General features: G+C 45.3%; 1 protein-coding gene across 1 annotated transcript in view; it reads left to right on the forward strand.

Annotated features, from left to right (window-relative positions):
• LOC144147060 (uncharacterized) overlaps nucleotides 1–19,929 on the forward strand; it is a 107,974-nt gene that overhangs the window by 36,750 nt on the left and 51,295 nt on the right. Inside the window, exons 8-9 of the mRNA XM_077679094.1 lie at nucleotides 4,175–4,329; nucleotides 16,455–16,584. Coding sequence (XP_077535220.1) covers nucleotides 4,175–4,329; nucleotides 16,455–16,584 — 285 coding nt within the window. The remainder of the gene's footprint in view (nucleotides 1–4,174; nucleotides 4,330–16,454; nucleotides 16,585–19,929) is intronic.

Consider the following 19,929-nt stretch of genomic DNA (forward strand, 5'->3'; position numbering starts at 1 on the left):
ATACCAGAGATGGCAGTCAAGGCGTTTAATATGTATGCGTTCACCTATAAGGTCACGTATTGGCGACCACGTCTTTACACTCCATGCAAGCATTATTAAACTTGTGCTGCATCTGTTTACGCTTAGCGAGACGAGTCATGGCATTCAATGTTCTGCTTACTTGTTTGAATTTGATTCTCAAGGCTAAATACCTAAGGGCGTGTTAGATTGAGACAAAAAAGGTCCTTTTCTCTATTTGTAGGTAATATTTCTCAAGTCATCAAAGCATTGCTCACGTTTCGTTGTTTTGTATTTATCACCCGAGAGGACTGCGAGTTACAATTCCTAAATATGTACACAAGAGCTATGTAAAGATAGGATGGTGTCGTTTTCATGAAACTCGCGCCAGTCACGCTCAGTGACCGACTTATCAAATATTCTCGAATGGGCGATTAAGGCTTCTTTCTTGCATTTGGCTCTACAACGGTTGGCTAAACCTTTGTCAAGAAATCCCAGACAATGTAGTCATCTGCTCACATGGCTTGCATTAAAGACTTTTTCCTGAAACCGCCAGCCCGCACATTTATGTGGCAAAAACATCAGACAATAAAACAGCCGGCAAACGTTTCTTGGGGTGTTGCATCTTGAATAACGTTTAGTAGACCAAAGTTTGCGACAGTAAATGAAAAATGCGTGTTGCAAACAGTGTTTTGACCTCCAATAGAAGAACTGCTCGTGCCAACAGTAACAAGAGGTTCTAGCATATGGCGTGCGAGCCCTAAAACGCGGTAAAAACAGATTGATTTATCAATGCTCTACGTGTTTATAGTGAGAGAGGCGAGACGTGAGGGTAAATGTGTACGAAATGAGCGGGAAAGAGGAGAGCGGTATTTAATGCTATGTTCGGCAAAAAACTATCGTTTTGGCCGGATTTGCAGCAAAGTGATCAGATCGGTGGCCAATGTTTGAGTGGATGCTTCATGAAAACATTACACCTGCACGCTAAAGAAAGACGACCATAGGCGTAAACCCATTTTGGTACTCGTTTAGCTGCCACTTTTGAAATATGCGTGCTCAGATTGCTTAAGTACACATAAAGAAACGTCTGCAAAACGTATCCAAGAATTCATTCCCAGCATCTAGACGCAGCGGCATATACCACAATGATGAAATTGAAAAAAAGTGTCGCACTGACGGTAGACCGCTCATTCTGTATGCAGTCATGTCACAGTGCCTACAAAGGCCCCAGGTTCTGCCTGCGGGCTGCGGTGATACCTGTTTCTTGGAGCGACTATATGCCTTCATTATCGTCGCAATAATTCGTCTTTGAGTATTATTTCTTTGTGTCTTCATTACTATGCCGGACATGCTTCAGGAGTCGCCCTTGTTAACCGTACACAAGCGCTACCAACGCAAACGTGCGTTGCAACCTGTACAGTACGTGCTTACGCATTAATGTATTATTTTATCGTGGTAAATATTGTAGCAGGCTAAAATTACTTCTGTACAACTCAGTACGTTTCCCAACACCACGTGCCGAAGTCGAACGCACCACCAAATTCACTTCCTCCATTTTGAGCAGCTACAGTCGCCGAGTTATCGTAGCGTAGGAGATGCGTACGTCCACTGAATCGCTAGAGTATTATAAATGTTCCTGCGAAATCTGTAATGTTGTAGCATTCACTGGCTTGCATTTTCTTTTTTCAGCTATAGGTAATTTTTAGTTCCATTCGTTGCAAGTCACGTTCTATCTATGTGTGAGAGATGTTGGTGTTTCATCACGCGGAGTAATATGTAATGGATGAACCATAAAAACGGCCGCGTTAATTGCGACGTTTGTTATGCGGACCATATCCTACCAAACACCGGCAGTTTCTAGGTGTTGAATTCTTAGAAAACCGGATGGTTGTTCACTGCTTTTTGGTGTCCTTTATCGGAGCCGTTGCGCCGTCTTGGGGTAAGATGTACAGCCAACAACATTTGTTCAAAAACAAAAGTATCTGCAAGTATTAAAGAGTGTTTTTGTGCGCGTGCGTGTGTGGATTACGGTGTGTTAGAGGTATGTATTATCGCTACCACGGCGTGTTTCTCTGATTAGATCAGTGTACATTGAAGGGCTGTGCTCGTTTTCTGTGTCACTACCAATAACGGGAAAAGTGGCGTGGCTAGGAGTATGTAAGGGTTCCAGGCGTCAGCGACGCTGCAAAGTCGAACGCGTGGGAAGCGGCGGTTCCCTGAAGGGCGCATGAATGACTTTATAGCAGCCAGCTTGCTAAGAGCGAACGGCCTTTGGATCATGCCGACTGCGCGGAGACGAATTGTCTTGAGCCTCAACTGGGCTGCGACATTGTTTTGAACAGTGTGTTGGAAAGCACAGTGCGAGCGTGGGAAAGCGTGGGTCGGATGCTTCGGGGGCCGCCTGCGCGCGCGTTTAGCCATTAGCAGGTTGTAAAACCATTAGGTCCGTCGAGCGGCTGGAGACGGGGAGCGTGGAGCTGTCAACTGTGGTTAGACAGTGGCCGATTTATGGCGATAGCTTTCCTTTTGTTGGCCAGTGCGCCCGCGGAGCGGAGGCGTGTGAGGGTGCGCGCGTTGCGGCGCTGGATGGGCGCGGCAGAGGCGACGCCTGAGCCGGCCGCCGTGTCCTTTTGTCCCTACGCGCTGTTTCTGGCCCACGGTCCAATTAACGGGGCATCGCCTGTCAACAGCGGAGAATCTTGGGAACGCGCCGGGTCGTTAAGACGGATGTTTATGGATTTCGGCTGGCTTGAGTAGCTGTCCAACTTTGGACAAGGCGTTACGCGTAAAGTGCAGGCGTGGGAACGGGCAACGCAAGCCGCGTGCGTAAATGCTTGCCCCGGGCGCTTGCACGTGTTTTCCCGGGTGCCTGAGTGTTTGTCGTATTTGTTTGGTTTACTTTTGATCTCTTCCTTGTTTTTCTGGTGGGAGGGAGTGACCAGCGTTGGAGGGTTGCGGGGGGCGTTGCCCACCGCGGTTTAGGCCCGGATTTACTAATCCATCCAATCAGGTGCCCAGGAGATACCGATTGGCCTGGGTATGGGGGGTGGGGCCTAAGTAACCCATTAAAACCACGAGACACGAGGTCTCGGGGTCGAATCCTCAGGGTTTTAATGTGCTATGCACCGCCGGTGTATTGCCGGGCTAGCCAGGTCAGGCTAGGGAGGATCTCACCACTTGGGTATTCTTAGGTCAGGGTCCGTCGCTGACGGGGGTGCTGCGTGCACAAAGTCTTAGCTGACCAGGATTCCCACTTTATTTCTTACTTTGTCAACTCAGTCTGTAAATATCCTGTATATGTCTTCCGTGTAAATATACAGTTTTGAAAAACCCTCCATCAACCATCTTCGTCGTGTCATCAGTGCCACAACCATCAGACACCAACGCAGATCATCATCTTCAACAACAAAGAACAACAACGAACCATCATTTACTGAGTATTTCAGGGGAGTAGCCCATTGGGGGCTAGAGCGGTCGGCGTCTCCTGTCGTCGTCGTCTCATGTATTCGCTGTACTAAAACACCAGGACACTCGTTTTTCACGGCTCGCGCTAGAACGTAATGTGTACTGAAAGAAAAGTGCGCAATAGATAAAACCGTTCAAAACGAACTTACATAATTTAAAGATTTGTAGAACCCTTTCTCTCGGCTAAGCGAAAGCGGAAGCTGTTTGTATACGGGTTGTAATTTGTGTTACACTAAGATACCCACCTGCTCTCGACGCTTGGCCTTATGGGTTCGGGTGGTCGGTGGAAGCAATCGAAGGCATACTTCGTTAATCACCGAGGACGAGTCCCCCGGCCATTCTGGGGCAGATGGACGCGGGAATTCTGCGGGAGATAGGGCATGAAAATTGGTTAAATCCCGTTCAAAGCAAGAGAGGGCGCCGCCGCATCAACAAGTGCGCGATTGGTCCTACCACCGGCGCTTCTCCGGAGCCGCGTCAGCACGCGCCATCTGGCAGCTCAGAAACTTACTATCTTTGAATACACTTATACACTGTATGCTTCGCCCCTCCCCATGTTTCTCGTTAGTGGTGATGGCCCGAGAGTTTTTGTGTGTACAAGTGTGCTGGGAAGACGAATAATCCAGGAAATTGTGCATTTCAGGTATGGCCAACTAGGCACATAAAGCACTATTTTACTTCAAAATATCCAACGCTTTGTTATCGTACGCAGGACAACTCTGGAAACACCCCTGTCCATGTTGCTATTGTCAAAATGAATTCAGAAATCGTAGATGAACTCTTCAAGCTTCCAAACGTGGACTTAACTATACCCAACAAATATGGAATGAACTGTCTTCATACAGCAGCTTTGAGAGGACACGGAGGGTAAGTATGGGCCCATATCAATATTTATCCGATAGGTCAGTTTTTCAAATAAGTATTTATTGAAAGATAGTGTACCCCGAAATAGTTACATAGGTCTTAAAACTGTGGTATGGTTGCTCCAGTAATGGTCTTGTACTCTTGAGTGATGACCGCAATATAGCAGCCATATTGGCACTGGTACTACGTCATCATCAAACCATAAGTTCGTTCACAGCACCAGACCGTTCCTTCGCCGCCTGTTACTCAACTGGCGATACAAACAGCACCAGATCCTTGTCGTTGCTGCCGTGATGAAACGGGAGATTTAGCACGCCATCATGGCACTTTTAAGGAAAAGCATAACAGGCACCGTGTAAAGCACTCGAGACGTCGAAAAGTTCTCCTGACGGCTCAACATGCAAGGACTGGTTCTGTTATTTTTATCCTGTGCAAATTATGGCCACCGAAGTAAAAATAGCAAGTAATCTGGAGCAATGTTGTGTCTGAAGGTGGTTGTCGAAAAAAAGGTTTTACAAAGTATACAGAGGTGAGGCAGAATACAGGGAAATGTTGTGAGCAAACTTTAACGATTTCATTCTATTCCGAGTGCACACAACCAAGGACGGCGCAACGCCCTGCATTGCCACAGAAATGCGCAACTTGCAGAAGTAACGTATTTAGTTGTTGTAATACCCTAAATTAAAAAAAAACTCTGGTGAACCTAATCTTGGGAACAACAATAGTAGAAATACACAATTAAGTGTGGCGAAACGTAACTGCCGAAATAAAAAAGTAAATTAAAAAAAGCCCGCGGAAACGTGGGAAATAGCAATGCCGCGAACCATGTATTGGGTTTGTTTATTTGTGTTTTGCTTTTGCTGCCCGGCTGCGCCGGTCTGTGTTATCTGTGTTGTCTGCGGGCGAAGGGAGGCGTGTGTTCCGTTCTTTCGCTCGGTGCCGCATGTATTATCTCTTCTGATAGGGAGAGTGGTCCGAACTACGTGACCAGCCTAGAATAACCTTTGTTGATCTACAGTGTTCTGACTACACTTCGAATATTCGAGAAACCCTCGCGCCCAGTGAAAAATTCCCGCAGAGCAGATGCCGCGGCATTCGACTCTCGACGCTCGACTACGCACGTAACTTTTTTGATTACTGTTTCGCCGTCTGTGTATTCTTTGAGTTGTTAGGGGAGCACAAGTTCGCTCAAATAAACCTATTTTCTTTTAAGACAATTGCGTCGTCTTTGGCTTCGGGACAATATACACAATTGGGCACAACGTGCACTGGTCTGCGTTTCTACAAAAGTCGGCATTTGGTGGAATTAGCACAATAAATGGTACAATAGTGTACATGGAGATAATCCATGGAACAGGGTGTGGAAAACAGAAAGATTGTAAAATATAAAAAAAAATATTTCGAGCAATGAACTGACGAAATCAAAAATATATGCCTGATACATCTCCTGAAAAAAACAAGATTTATCTTTAAAAAGCCTCAAAAAGTACATGGTCAGTAGTTTTAAAAAACAGCAAAATGGACAAACCGTGGGACGCGCTTCATTTTCATAAAAAGGCACATTTGGTGGAAGTAGCACATTAATTTTACACACGGAATAAACGGTGATGATTCGCCTACAGAATTTTGAAAAGCTGACATATTACAAAACTAAGAAATATAAGAAATATTAACCTATGGAATCCGATGTATACATTTTAGACATGTGCCCGTCCCCCACCAAAATAACAATTTAATGAAAACCCCGAAAAAAATGGTATAATTCGAATGAAAAATGTCGACAATAAGCAAATTTTTACCGCTGTGCATTTTTACCAATATTCATATTTAGTGGAAGATATTTTATTGTCATAATAGAGACAATTGGTTGAACGAAATTTTTAAAAATAAAATATAAAAGATAACAGACTTACAAAACGAAGTGACCAATTAAAGATATGTGGATGTGGATTTACCCCTGAAAACAAGGGGTATACAAAATACTAAAAAATATTGGAAATACAAATACATGAATCGCGAAAATGGCACGCTTTGTGGAGACATTCATTTAGACTAAAATGCAACACTTTTGGTAGAGCACATTTATTATTTCGTTTTAGTAGTGTAACTGGAGATATTTGATTAGACTTCTGAAATGCCCGAAAAGTAAGCAAAGCATCAAAAAATAAAATTTGACATATCAAATGCTAACCAAATAAATATATTCATCTTAGGCATTTCCGAAAATAAAGACTAAAGTACAAGAGCCCGGAAAACCACATCGGAAGCACAAACATAAAAATTGCCAGAACAGACCAATTCTGCAGAACACTTTACATATGCGGTAAAAATACATAGTTTGACAAGTGAAGGTGCCTAGTCGCTATAGCGATACACACTTACGTAATTTGCGAAAAGAAAAGAAAAATCAACGATAAAAACATTGAAATTATCCAATGCCTCTGACTAGTTCGAGCAAAATGTGGTTGCCAGAGCTCACAATGAAGACAAGTCGCATAGGAATGGTACGCATCTGGAAAGTTTTGCAGATTTTAAAGCGAAGCTTCTAGTGTTCATTAATGGCGTCGGCGCTGTCACAAAAACGCACTGCAGCAAAGCAAACCTACACAAAGGGTTTAACCCGAAACTAGCCTTTAGCCCTTGAGTCCAAAACTGTTCCTCCGCATGTTGTTGTGCAATAAAATAAATAAAATTTCAGTCAAACAATAAATGCTTCACAAAACAATGCTCATGGTAAGAAAAGGCACATGAAAGGCCTCACGAAGCAACGTGTGCCGTAGTCAGAATCGAGCGGGAGTATCTCGCGCTAGGAGAGAGAGAGAGAGAGAGAGAGAGAGAGAGATCACTTTATTTGATGCCCGAGATGGGTTCTGAAGGGTACACGACTTAAACGGTCTCCCTCCTTCATCCGTCAGCCAGGATTCATTGGATCCTCGCGGCGGCTTCGGCCATCCGGACTGCTGTCAGTTGTGCCTCCGGTGTGGAGCTGAGCAGAAAAGTCTCCCATTGTTATGCAGTCTTAATTTTGTAGCTTCTAAATGTATCTACATCGGATTTGCAATATAGCCATTCGTATTTTTTGGAGCTTATGGCAGGACCATATTAGGTCGGCTCTGCTGTTGCATAAAGTGCAGAGGTTTGAGTAAAGGTCTGGGTAGCAGCGGTTGAGGGAAACAGGGCTCTTAAAAGTGTTCGTCGGCAACCGTCGCCACGTGACTGCCTCTTTCTTGGAAAGAGTGTGGTGGGCCGGTGGATATGTGCAGCTGGATAACCTGTAGCGATTTATTATATCCCTGTATGTGACTAGCCTGTCTTTGTGAGATCTCATAACGTGTGCTTGTTCTTGGCTTTCCTGCGACGTCTTGTGTGGGGATGATGGTGGTTGTGGTGGTGTCATAGGCAACACAGCTCGGTTGACCAGAGCTCGAGCGGTTGCGTGGGCCAGTTCATTCCCCTGTAGGCCGCAGTGGGCCGGAGTCCATATCAAAAGTATTTTTCTTTGGTTAGGGGACTTCTCTAACAACGAGGCTGCTGCGGGGGAGATCCTGCCTTTCGAGAAGTTAAGAATGGCGCACTTCGAGTCACTTATGATTGTGGTTGCGCGGGTAGAATTTATAGCAAGAGTTATAGCCATTTCCTGTCCCTCCGTGGGATGTTTGGCCGGCGTAGATGCTGACGTCACCGTGACGCCGTCATTGCTGACGACTGCGATTGCCAATGCGTTCTGACAAGAGCCGCCGTTGTAGTAGTAGGCTGCGTCAACGTAGACAATCTCCCGTGGCTCACAATGGGTTCGGAAACGTTTATCAAGGGCTCGGACTCTAGCTTGTCTTCTTTCCACATTTAGCTCTGGATGCATATTCCTTTCTAGTGGCCGGATGCGAATGTATTTTCGCCATTCGTGTGGGAGGTCAACTTCATTTGGGAGGAAACTTCCACTTCTGATTCCTAGGGACTGCAGAATGTGTCTTCCCGTTTTGCTTTTAGATAGCCGTTCTAATTGGGCTGTTTGTTGCGCTTCAATTAGTTATTCAATCGCGCTGGGAAGCCGATATTTATCCGGCTACGCTGTCCCGGAACGGTGAAATCAGGTTGACTTTAATGCGAAGATTTTTTGCTCGGACGGATGCCGACGGTCCCGTCACCAAAAGTTTTTGAATCGCTGCATCGTCAACGACAGAGAACGAATCCTGCACGACAAAACCGAGCGGGTCAGCCATCGTTGTCGTTAGACGCAGGTGCGTTCTATTTTTATGGCGTTCGGGCGTTTATGGCCGTGTTCAATATTTAACATGCATACACGCACAAATCTTCCCCACCGATATCGAAAATCGTGCTTTTGGCTAGGTTTTTACTCCAAATGCATTTCCAAGAATAAGGTTTCATCTTAGAAATGGTACTTTCTATTAACTGATCCAGGAGGAGGAGGAGGAAGTGGTTGTTGGAGGTGAGGGAAGGGGAGATAGAGGCCGGTAACTGTCTGGCGTTTCGCCGACACCTCGAGCGGCCGAACGGAAGCGAGAGGGGGGACAGTAAAAAGAGTAGAGAAGGAGGGCTGGAGAAAGAGGTGGAGAATAATAGTTCGGCACGCGACTCTTTTTTGTCAGGAATAATGCGTATTCAAGATATCAGGTCTATAATCTTAAGCCATGTTTTAAACGGCTTTTGTCGTTTATACCAACCACGCATAACACCCAGGTGCATTATACCTGCGCTAATCGGTCACACTGCGTAAATGGAACACTAGACAGCCTGTTTTGTGTCACGTGATAGTTCAAGGTGAAGGCATATGAGTTGAACAGGTTACTTAAATCACAGCTGTCTCCGTGTAAAAAATGCTGTGCGAGTAGTGGCCAGTCAATCAATGAAAGTATTTAGCGTCAAAAGAGTAAACAATTCAAAGAAAGACTCTAACACACTCTAGTAATAAAACAATCTGCGATGATCGCTAGGCTTTCCCTCAAATTACGAAAGCAGACCGAAGTTCTCAAAAAAATATATCGTTTACGGCCCCAGAACACACGACCGATTGCAACGACTCTAAATTTACTGCCTAAGACATTGCCAAAATATGTCGACATAGCACGCGTACCATTCGGTCTTATGCTATGCTCACCAATCTTAGGAAAAAGACCGAAGAAGTTGCCCATGGTTTAAGGAGAAATCTTATCGGTTTCGCGCGAGAAGTGGCTCAACATCTCAGTGATTCTGTGCTCACTCGGTAAGCCTGGCAAGAGACCCACTAAATCAATCCCAACTCTTGTGAAGAACGGAAATGGGGGAGCCAACGGACGGAGTGACCCTACATGAGCAATCATTTTATGCTTGTTCTGTTGGCTCGAGGTACAAGTGGCGATGTTGCGTTCAAGTGTGTTTCGCTCGCTCGGCTTGTAAGAGCACTATTGGGAGTGGAGGGGAGTGTGGGCGAGGTTCACGGTGCCTGTTGTAACTTCTTCATGCATAACATTGATGACAGTATATTGAAGGCTTCATGGCATAAAAAAAGTAGATGGAAACCATTATTCGAGTAATGTTCTCTGACGAGAAATCCAGCGCGGGAAGAGAAACGAATAATAGGTCTGTTGTGCCTCTTAAGGCAACCTTCGCCTTCAAGGTTTGTTTCTACGTCGCTTCGTCTTAAAAATACCGGTCCACTTCCACTACCATGAAACCTGGAGATGGGCGAAGCATGCAGAGTATAGGTGTATTCTTGAAGCTTTGTCGTTTTTTTAATGGAGATTACACCGTTAGGGAGTGAGGTACTCAGGCTTGTAAGTTTTCTGAATTAGAAGAACAAAGCGCTCTAGCGCAAGGCGTCGTAAAACGAGTGTCCGGGTGTGTTTCTTTAGTAGGCCTTTTAGGGGCGAATCCCATTAGGGGCTCGTTGTTGTCGTCGTCGTCATCTCATTTCGTAGTAGTACTATGTAATCCTGGTAGTTAAACACCGCGACACTCGTCTTCCAAGTTCTCGTGCTTGAATGTAACGCGTCCTAAAAGAACACACAGTGACACTCGTTTCCCAACTCCTCGCTCAAGAACGTATAATCTCCGTTGTAAAAACGCGTACTAAGAGGACACACCGGGATACTGCTTTTCAAACTGCTCGCGCTAGAATGCTTAGTGCTTCAAAGACACGAGACTTACAGCAAAGCTGTAAGTCTCGTGTATACTTCTACCCTTTTAAGGTTTCATCTCCGTGACCAGAAACTCTATGGCGTCAAGAATACACTTATACACTGAATGCTTCGCCCCTCCACAGCTTTCACGTTAGAGAAGATGGCGCGGTGTTTTTTCCCCACTAAGAATAAATGTTCTAGCGAAAGGCACTAGAAAACGAGTGTCCGGGTGTTTTAGTACTGTAACTACATGATACTGGGACGACATGTGACTGCGATGACATCAGAAGCATATAGCCCGAGCTCCAAGCAGGTTTTGCCCGGAAAACCTCATTGTCACGCAGGACGTTGAAACGAAAGCCATACACTCGCCAAAGGATTTGATGTCAACACGCGATTACTCTAACGGCAGCCGAGAAAGGCAATCACATGAGTGCGTGCGTCCCTTTTTTGAAAAAAGCACCTAACCTGATGCTTCTACGCGCAGTGCCGACCGCGCTCCGTGCTCCCAAGGAACTCGAAGGTGCACAAGCCAGCTTAAGGAATAGTGATTAGCTGTGACGGAAAAAGATTCTCATAAAGATAAACATGAGCTAAATGTCTACGCGGCAAAAACAACCACGAGACACTATTGCTTGGTCAACGTGCATTTCCATTCTGAGTTAGTCTGGCTGCGACGTGCGTATGAAGTTACCTGCTATACATCAGTTTGGCGCTTGACGAGCACAGCCTCAATAGGCATGCGGCCGGCATCCGCGTAGGGGATGCAGCATCGGAATGAAGAAATAGGGCCGCCGCCGTCCAGTGATGATTCATTTTGCGCAAAAGTGTTTCACATTCTGAACTCTACTTCAAGGGGACATTATTACTCATGACACGAGTGAAATAGTAGTTTACGCCAGCAAATCGCGTCATAAATGACGAGAGTAAGAGCAGAGCAGAGCAGAGTCACAAAATTCTAGGACAGAACATGATTCTCTAAAACAGGTAAGAACTCTCGCTTTCTTTGGGTATTCTCTGATACCCTCCTTGTTTTTTTTGGCGCTCTTTGCCCCAGTTGGCCTTGCGCCATTAAAATGCAACCATCATCATCATCATACCCTCCTTGTCATCAATTCTGCAGAGAAAAAATGCATGGTGCCCTCGGAATTGACACGTTGTTTTAGTCAGCACGAGCGCTGCGTTAAAGGAGATAACACTTCTATAGCTATCTCAAGCCAACAAATTTAGTCTATTTTTTGTGTGCCGCGTCTGCAGGTCCTTTGATATAGCCACCCGGCTAACACTTGCAAATGTCTTCACTAAAACGTTCCTATAAAAAAAGCTTCTCCAAATCACGATATCTTCAAGTACACTTCACATCGTGTGATGTCGCTTAGCAACAAGAAGGATTAGGCATATTTTTGCCAAAGAATGAATCTATAACTTGTACTTTAAATGTGCGTAAGGTTGAAATACCTGGCTGTACCATTTGTGACAGAAAGAAACGCAACAAAAATGATATTTTCACGAAAGAGTACTAAAAGCGCTCGCGCGAGCTCAAACATCGTGACATCAATTAAAAATCTAACACACCACAAATTTCCAGTAGACGGAAGACGGGTTGTGGAACGTGAGCAAATTTGAATTGGCTTGATCAAACCTCCACCGTTTTTACCGTGGAAATAGGAATACAAGAAAGGAAGAACGTGAGAGCTTGGGGAATCTAAAAGAGACATTTACGTAGCAGGGGTGACTGAACGTTCGCCTTTCTTCAACATTTGAGGGAAGTCAAGATATACGCATCCACGTTTTAACTGCGAAGCTGTTTAATCTGGTGGATGGATGGGCGAACATGTGCATGAGAACCTCGCCGAGTGATGACATTATCCCGCACGCCGGCGCCACCATAGCTTCGCCTCATCGCGGTCGGGCGGAACTCGTGTCGCCTGCTGTCCGAGGCGCGATTCAAATGGTACAATCACGGCTTTGGAAACGCAGCGAGAGGATTTCTGAGACAGATGGTACAAGCACGGCTTTAAAAATTGTCGCCAAGTGGCTCGCTTTACCGTTTGTTGTGAAGACTGGTGCAGTTTCGAAGGTGCGAACAGAATAATAATGCAGAAAGGCAAGAAGACAAAGTGCCGAGGAGTTATAACGTTAATCGACTTCCTAATTAGAATCCTATACACCAGATCACAGAAGCTGAACGGTCGCCACTGAACGAGCTCAAACGTTTCAGCAAACGCTCGTTCTGCTGCGCCCTCCGCAACTCTTGGAGCTTGACCATAAAGCCGCTGGCACGCATACAGTGTGCATGACCGTGTGTTCATTACTTTTTGGGGACTAACGACGATATCACGCAGAAAACTTGACCGAGTCTCGAAGCATAACCACGCAGAAACGTTGACCTAACCTGCAAGCATAACCACGCAGAAACGAAGCCCAACGAAGAATAAGTTATTTGGGGACACCAGGGTCGCTGTTCGGGCCACCAGCGGCCCCTCTGTTTTCCTGGCATTCCGGAATCATAGTAAAATGCACGTTGCGATCCCTAAATGCACCGCAGAAGATCGCAGCTTCGTCTATATAGCTCATATATAAAACAGGTGCTCAAGTGCATCCGTGTGTATATAACGGTGGATCCTGATGTCTGGACATGAAGTGCATAGCTTTTGACAAAAAAATTGGAAGGCACAAAAATAACATGGGCGATACACTTAGAACGCGCGATTTTTGACAGGGGAACGGAGATCGCTAGTCGTGCCCAAAAGCCAGGGGAAGGTGGCGGGGTGGCAGCGCATGGTTGGCTTTAAGAATTCCTGCCTTTGATAAAGAGATCAAGTAAAGTGGAAGCGTATTAAAAATTATTGAAGTCTGAAGCAAGAAGGTAGCACGCTGGTGTCATTGCAACGGCCCACTGCCAGCAATGCGAACTGCCTCAGTTTTCATTTTAGCAGAAGGAGGTATTCTTATGTTCAGCGAAGGCTTTAAGGACATTTGTGACGGCTCCTGGGAAAAAATGTACAACAAATAGGGCTCTTTGAGGAGACATGGTCAGAATCAGAATCAGAAAAGGATTTTATTAGGCAATCTATAGATTCCAAAATTCTTGTATACAGAAGGAGGTCCCATATTCAGGAACTGAAACGGAACCTCCTATAATAGTGAACATATAAAAAATATATTTGAAGCAGCAAACAGTAGTAGCGAAAAACAAATAAAATACATCGCAGGCAACACAATATATTCCACAACAGAACGGCAAAAAAAAGAAAAATAACAAGAATTATACAGGAAAAAAAACAAGGGTAATTCAACATTCCAAATTGTGAGGTCGATACACACAACAGAAATCAAAAAAAGAAAAGAAAGAATGCAAAAATTACTCAGGAAAAAATAACAGTAATTCAACATTCCAATTGTGATAGCGACACAAGTTGAAAGATTGCAAAAATGATAGCACAAAAAGAAATCACATGTATTCGCACCGATACAAAACAACCACGAATGAGGTGATTCATTGGCATAAGGTTGTGGAAAGGTTACGTGTCACTCATTACGGAAACTGCACGGTCATCACAAGCAGAGTCTTCAGACGAGCACATCGTGCTGTCCTCTCCTGATGAATAATGCCGCATTTGCAGTCACCTGTTCCCTACACTGTTTCAAATTCTTAAGACACGGAATAGCATCATTCGTAAATGGTTGAAACACAGCAAACTGATTATACATGCCCCACAAAAAAGACATTTACTGAACATTCCCCAATTACACAGAGGGGCTCACCACCAACACCATGATTCATACAGCAACCTAAACTTCACCTCTCTACAAATACTGTCCTGCGAAACAGGGCTGATCACAGAGACGTTTGCAGCGGTACCTACGGAACTATCGTTAAAGTTCCGGCGATTTGGACCTACGGTTTAATTTGTAAAATACATCCTGGCGATGTATATTTCGTTCGACGCTGTGCTAGAAAACGATGGATATCCTTCAGCCTCACCTCCAGTGGCCGTGGCGGCTAGTTTTATGGCGGTGGAGAGCGATGCTAGGGTGAGGGGTAACGTCGCTGCCGTCTGCTTAGTGCAGCTACACTTTGCACAACAAGAAGAATCACAGCACTGAGGTGCTGCTGTCCGACAACAAGTTTGCGGTGGCGTCGAACCTTGTAGCTGAAATAGCCAAATGTGCGGCAATGTCATATGAGTTGTGGTCTGACATTTCGTGGTGTTAGACGACAAAGGTAAATGACTGAATGTCTCCTGGGAGGGCAAGACTTTAAAGGGCGCGGTCCTGCTACTAACCCTGTGAAACGTCTAGAGAGATGGGAGCGGGACGATATAGCTTCACAAACGTTTTCCTGGCCCTGTGGCATGGAACACAGCACGATGAAAACTGTTATCAAAGGTACAGACGCCCGGTTCACAACATTGAGCCTTGTAAGGCAAAACAGTGTTGTCCTGTTAATCTTTCAGGTGGTAACCGAGACGATTGTGCATGGCGCTGTCAAAAAATAAGTACTGTTGTCATTCCGGAGCATTAGCCAAATAAGAATTCACACGCAGGATAAAATCTACCTACGCCCTCTTCACGTCGCGTATCACGGCACCACCAGTTGCGCGCCCGTACCTAAACATGAGGGTCAGCGAGCACATTCGCGGAAGGGAAGGCGTTGGGCCCTCGGGAGCGGCGCCGCTAGCACCAGTGGAGGCCTCCATAGGGATGTATTTGCCGTTAGGGAAATACTTTAGCTTCACGAAAAAAAGACCGCTCTTTGGGTGCGGTGTTCACACGTTCTCTTACGTTTCCAACTTCTGGTAATGGGCGGTGGAATGACTGGGCGCTTCGGCAGCAAAACATGATAAAACAGCGCCGTAACATGAGACGACACTGGAGAGAATTCACAGGACCAGCGCTGATTACCGCAATGTTTTGCCATGATTCACTGCTCCAATCAACGAGTCCAGATTTAAGCATTGACAAGTGTTCTTCGCAGTGGACACTACATAGCCACCAGAAACTGTGGTCCGGAGAACTGACTGCATTCCTAATCAGCAGCAACTTAGATAAGAGCGAGGCTCCTGAAGCATAGTCTCTAGAAATGTAGTCCCTAGAAAGTTGGCTAGTCGTTCGTACTCGTCCGGGCCAGTTTTTTATTACAATGACCAGTCGCCACAGTAAAAAACGGCGCGAAAAATAGCACACCGGCCGAACGTCGCGTCGTTCCAGTGCACCAAGCAGTGCACTCCGCTTTTAACATTGAGCCATTTTTATGAATTAAATTTCTTCGGTAATAAATATTTCTTGAAAAATGATTGCTTAGCTAAATTTTCTGCCAGAATTATTTTTTATAGCAATTAAGGTGAAAGACCAGCGTCGTCTCCTTGCACGCCACCTTTAGCTGTGGTCATGTGCACTCTGCGCTGAGCAGACCATCAGAGGCGTTAACAGTAATCCTCACAGATTAAAAATATCAATTCAATTTATTCAGACGGAAAACATTACGCAAAAAAGTAATGTCATGAAAAGCTATAAATGCCAAATCATGCACCGCACCATCTAACGACGACGATAGATAAACCTCAGCATTTCTCGAGGTGGATTTTTTGTTGGGGCATTTTTGCGAGTATGTGCCTGCGGAAGGTGGCTGCTGGTGCAAAGCAGTAAGCTTCGCTCTTTCAGCACACTTGACGGGAGTGCAAGTGGTTTTGATGTTCTCATTGGGGCACCTCTGCGGTGTGTTGTCGGCGCTCACGGACGTAGCACTGAGGCATAGAAAGCTGCGCGTTTAAAAAAAGCCGCGAACAGCCAATTGCGCGAGTGGGCGACCAACTGAAGGAAATATTTTTTACTTGCACCTTCCAATAAAGCGGGAAAATGTCTTCAGTGGCTTTGAGGTACTTTTGTTTACGGCAAATCGGCGCTTTCAAATTCTGTCACGCACGAACACATTTTAGTTAGAGGTGAAGGAGATACATTTCCCCTGATGTTTTTGTTTTCGGCAATTTTCACTCTTACCTTCTACAGCCTCGTGGAGAAGATCTTGTCAAAGGAGTCTGCCCTTGTGAACCTGAAACAAGAGAATCGAGAATGGTCTGCCTTGCACTTCGCAGCTGACGGTGGCCACTACGACATTGTAGAGGCGCTACTGAAACAGGTAGGGAGCCATTACTTGGTGTCTGTTATTGTTCAGAGAAAAACGTCCCACAAGTCACAGTTTATGACGCATGATGGTGTCAGCAGGAGTTACCTGTCTGCACCACGTCTGGTTTCATGTCGCAAAGCTTTACAGTAACAAACTAAAGCCAGTTTACTGTGTTAGACAGTTAAGATTTCATCTATGTACGTGATTGCCTCCTTATATGAACGTCTAAGCCTTAAAGGAGCCATGAAGATAAAATACATGTTGGGTTTATTAGAAAGACTGTTTAGTTCCGATAACAATAATACCAATATCATCGCAACCTTCGAACAAATAGCGGAGTTATTAAAGAAAACGCGTGAAGCCGTCGCGACCCCCTAGCCAATTTCCCGCAACTTTTCTATGACGTTACGGAACCTTGTTTGTGCGATTGGCGGCAGCCTAACTTACCTGTCGCGACGACACATGACAGGACGTCTGTAATGGGGCCTCTAGGTCTATTTGACCGCATCACTTGAATGCTAATGGGCCGTTAACGCACTGAAAATTATGTTTTATTGTTGGCGCGTATGACGTCATTCTTGGTCATAACAAGTCACTGTGGCGCAAAATTTGAAATGTTTAAAATACTTCTTGCTTTTGTTTCGTTAAAGAACATCTTTTGTGGCTTTAATGGAGCTGAGTGAGATACTGAATCCTAGTTCTTTCAAATTCTAGTTGTATTGTCTCTTCATGGCTCCTCTAAGTCCTCCATTCTGCGAAAATCAGTTGCTATTGTTGCTCAGTCAAGAAACCTGCCGCTGCTGTGAAGAGTAAACTAACAGAAATACAGCAGTGATCCCATAAAAGTTACAGCCAAATATCTACAGAAACCGCCTGATGTGCGCCAAACTCCGCTCTATTCGCACGTCGCAGGCGGTGGAACAAATTGGTTGCCATTGTAGTTGTTCGTTTCGTCGCCTCAGGAACAACGTCTGTGCAGGTAGCTCGAACGAATCATTGATAATTATGCGACGCTCTACTCACCTTACAAGTAATCACTTTCTCCAGGTGACACTGTGATCCTGTAATGGTGGAATCTTGTGAATAGTGCTTGACAGGTGGGTATGCTGCAGAAGAGGAGTGCACCGCCAACAATAACCGCTATTGGCAAGTGTCAGCCCATATGGGCCGCCTTCAGTAATTGCAAACCTAATCTTCAATAGTCGAATTCACTGTAGGAAGGCCGGAAAAAATGATAGAGCTGTTCTGTTCATGTGTGCCGGAAAACGTCTGCAATAACATGCATGGATGACCTGTGTAACACCTCTAGCTGTTTCTTTTACGCTTCATGGAGATTATAAGAGGCTTCATAACAGGCGCGTGATTTTAGAATTACTGTTACTAACATGCCGGCCACTTTGGTTCCTTCCCCCCAATTGATGCGCAATCCTCCGAATAAGATGAAGGAAGGACCTTAGTACATGAAGCGGGCGCCCTGTAAGCTCAGCGTGGAACAATATCCCCAGGATGCGAAGTGGGCAGGCAGGTAATCTTAGGATTAATTCGGTATCCCAGCTAGGAACTGACTTTGGCTGTTTCTTCCTGTGACCATCTTCTCGTGACCTCTTATGAAAAAGGTCGTAAAGCAGTAGTAACGGCCGTTCTTACTAACTCATTTAGAACGTTACTTCCCCGCGGTACGGTACGTAGGCTCTACCACTAGCAACGACAAGGTTAGGACGTTAAGGGTGTAGGAAGTAGTAAACCCCAGATTAAGCTCGTGATTATGACTAGGTTATGTATGGCCCGTTAGTAAACGGATGTAGCTCAGAAGAGTATTATCGCTATGACTTTGTTCATGGAGCTAGTGGTACTTACTGCATGGTTCAGTTGCCAACCCTGGATAGTGCTGCATTCACTACCTCCAGTTACTAAGTACCTAGTGTATACTGGGACAAGAAAATTGTTAGTGTTTCATTAGCGAATGCCACAACCTTTTTAAGAGTGCAGGAGAATCTACTGCGTCGTCACAGACGATGTATGCGATGTGTGCTTTCAGGGCTGTTTGAACGGCCTTTACTGGTTGTTATATTCTGGCATGCTGCCCTCAGTCCGTCCCTATGGTTACGTAATCTGCGTACATTATAAAATGACCGTCGTTATAATGTCAGTAAGGCAATTTGGAAGACCTATAATAACTTTGTTGGTGGGAGCATTGCCCCTTCAGGCACTCCTACCGTATTTTTGTTGTGATGTGGTTGCTCACGCCCGCTAAATATCTCAAGTATGCAGTCCTGCAATACCGCCGAAAGAATGTTCACCATACGTGTGCCTAAACAAGCGTTTTCCAATGCTTCATAATGGTTGGTCGGTGACGGATTCGAAGGCCTTGCGAACGTCTATGGCCAGCAGGATGCTACGTGTACTGCCTAGCCGGCCACCAGAAACCAATTATACCTTCCAAGGAGTAAATTATACACTCAGGTTTTCCATAAGAACATCCAATTAGCTTCGAAATGCAAATTTTCGCCAGTAGTGTTGGTTAGGACGAAGCCGTAAGGCAACCTTTTAGATATTTTTACAGGCTACATTGACATGCTCTTCGTTATCTTAGCGGGTGAGCGAGATAATCACGAACTTTGGCAAATACAATATTCCCCTTTTATCTCTCAGTGGTCTGATTTTAAGAAATCCCGCGTTAGTGAGCCAATACGCTGTAGAAGAGAAATACCCCTAAAGGTTCAAGTTACTAGGTCAGCAGTTTTGACTTGGCGTTGACGAATCAGTCTGTGAGCCAGTCATCCAGTCTGATACTCCATTTAATAGGTAGAGATTGGTTGCACGGGGTTTCCATGTTTGCGGTCACGGTTTTAGGGCTCGAAACATTTGCTGGTGTTTTCGGAGGTCAGTACTTTCTTCTAAAGAAGCCCACTAGTCACCCCTCGTCCGCAAGCAAGTCGTTTTGCGTAGCTTTGAGCTTTCGCAATCTCGTCTCGCACCCCGATAAGGGATACATACCGCCGTCCGCCAGCAAGGTCAGCAAGGTACAGCAGCTGCCTCGTGTTCTTCAGGTTAAACTGATGTTGATGTGGCGTGGGTAGGCTCTTGGTGACCACAATAGGTCCAGTTGTTTTCGTGCTGAATGCGAACGGTTGGCGTGAAATGGCATTTCTGTACCGAAAAAAAACAAACTAACCCGGAATTTGTATCAATTCACAGGTTTAGGTTGTCGTGTAGGTTTTGTCCGGACTTAAATATTGAGTTTAAGGCAAATTGGGTAATGGTTGCCACCATAATATCCAGCCTTCTTCGCTTCTCGAGCACAATGCCAGAAGTGTTCTACTTCAACTCAGGGGATCTGTCCTGCCGGGCCGCGTG

This window comes from Haemaphysalis longicornis, unplaced genomic scaffold (genome assembly GCF_048455015.1).
Source record: "Haemaphysalis longicornis isolate Haplotype H1 unplaced genomic scaffold, Haemaphysalis longicornis Haplotype H1 scaffold_7, whole genome shotgun sequence".
NCBI classification, from domain to species: Eukaryota; Metazoa; Arthropoda; class Arachnida; order Ixodida; family Ixodidae; genus Haemaphysalis; species Haemaphysalis longicornis.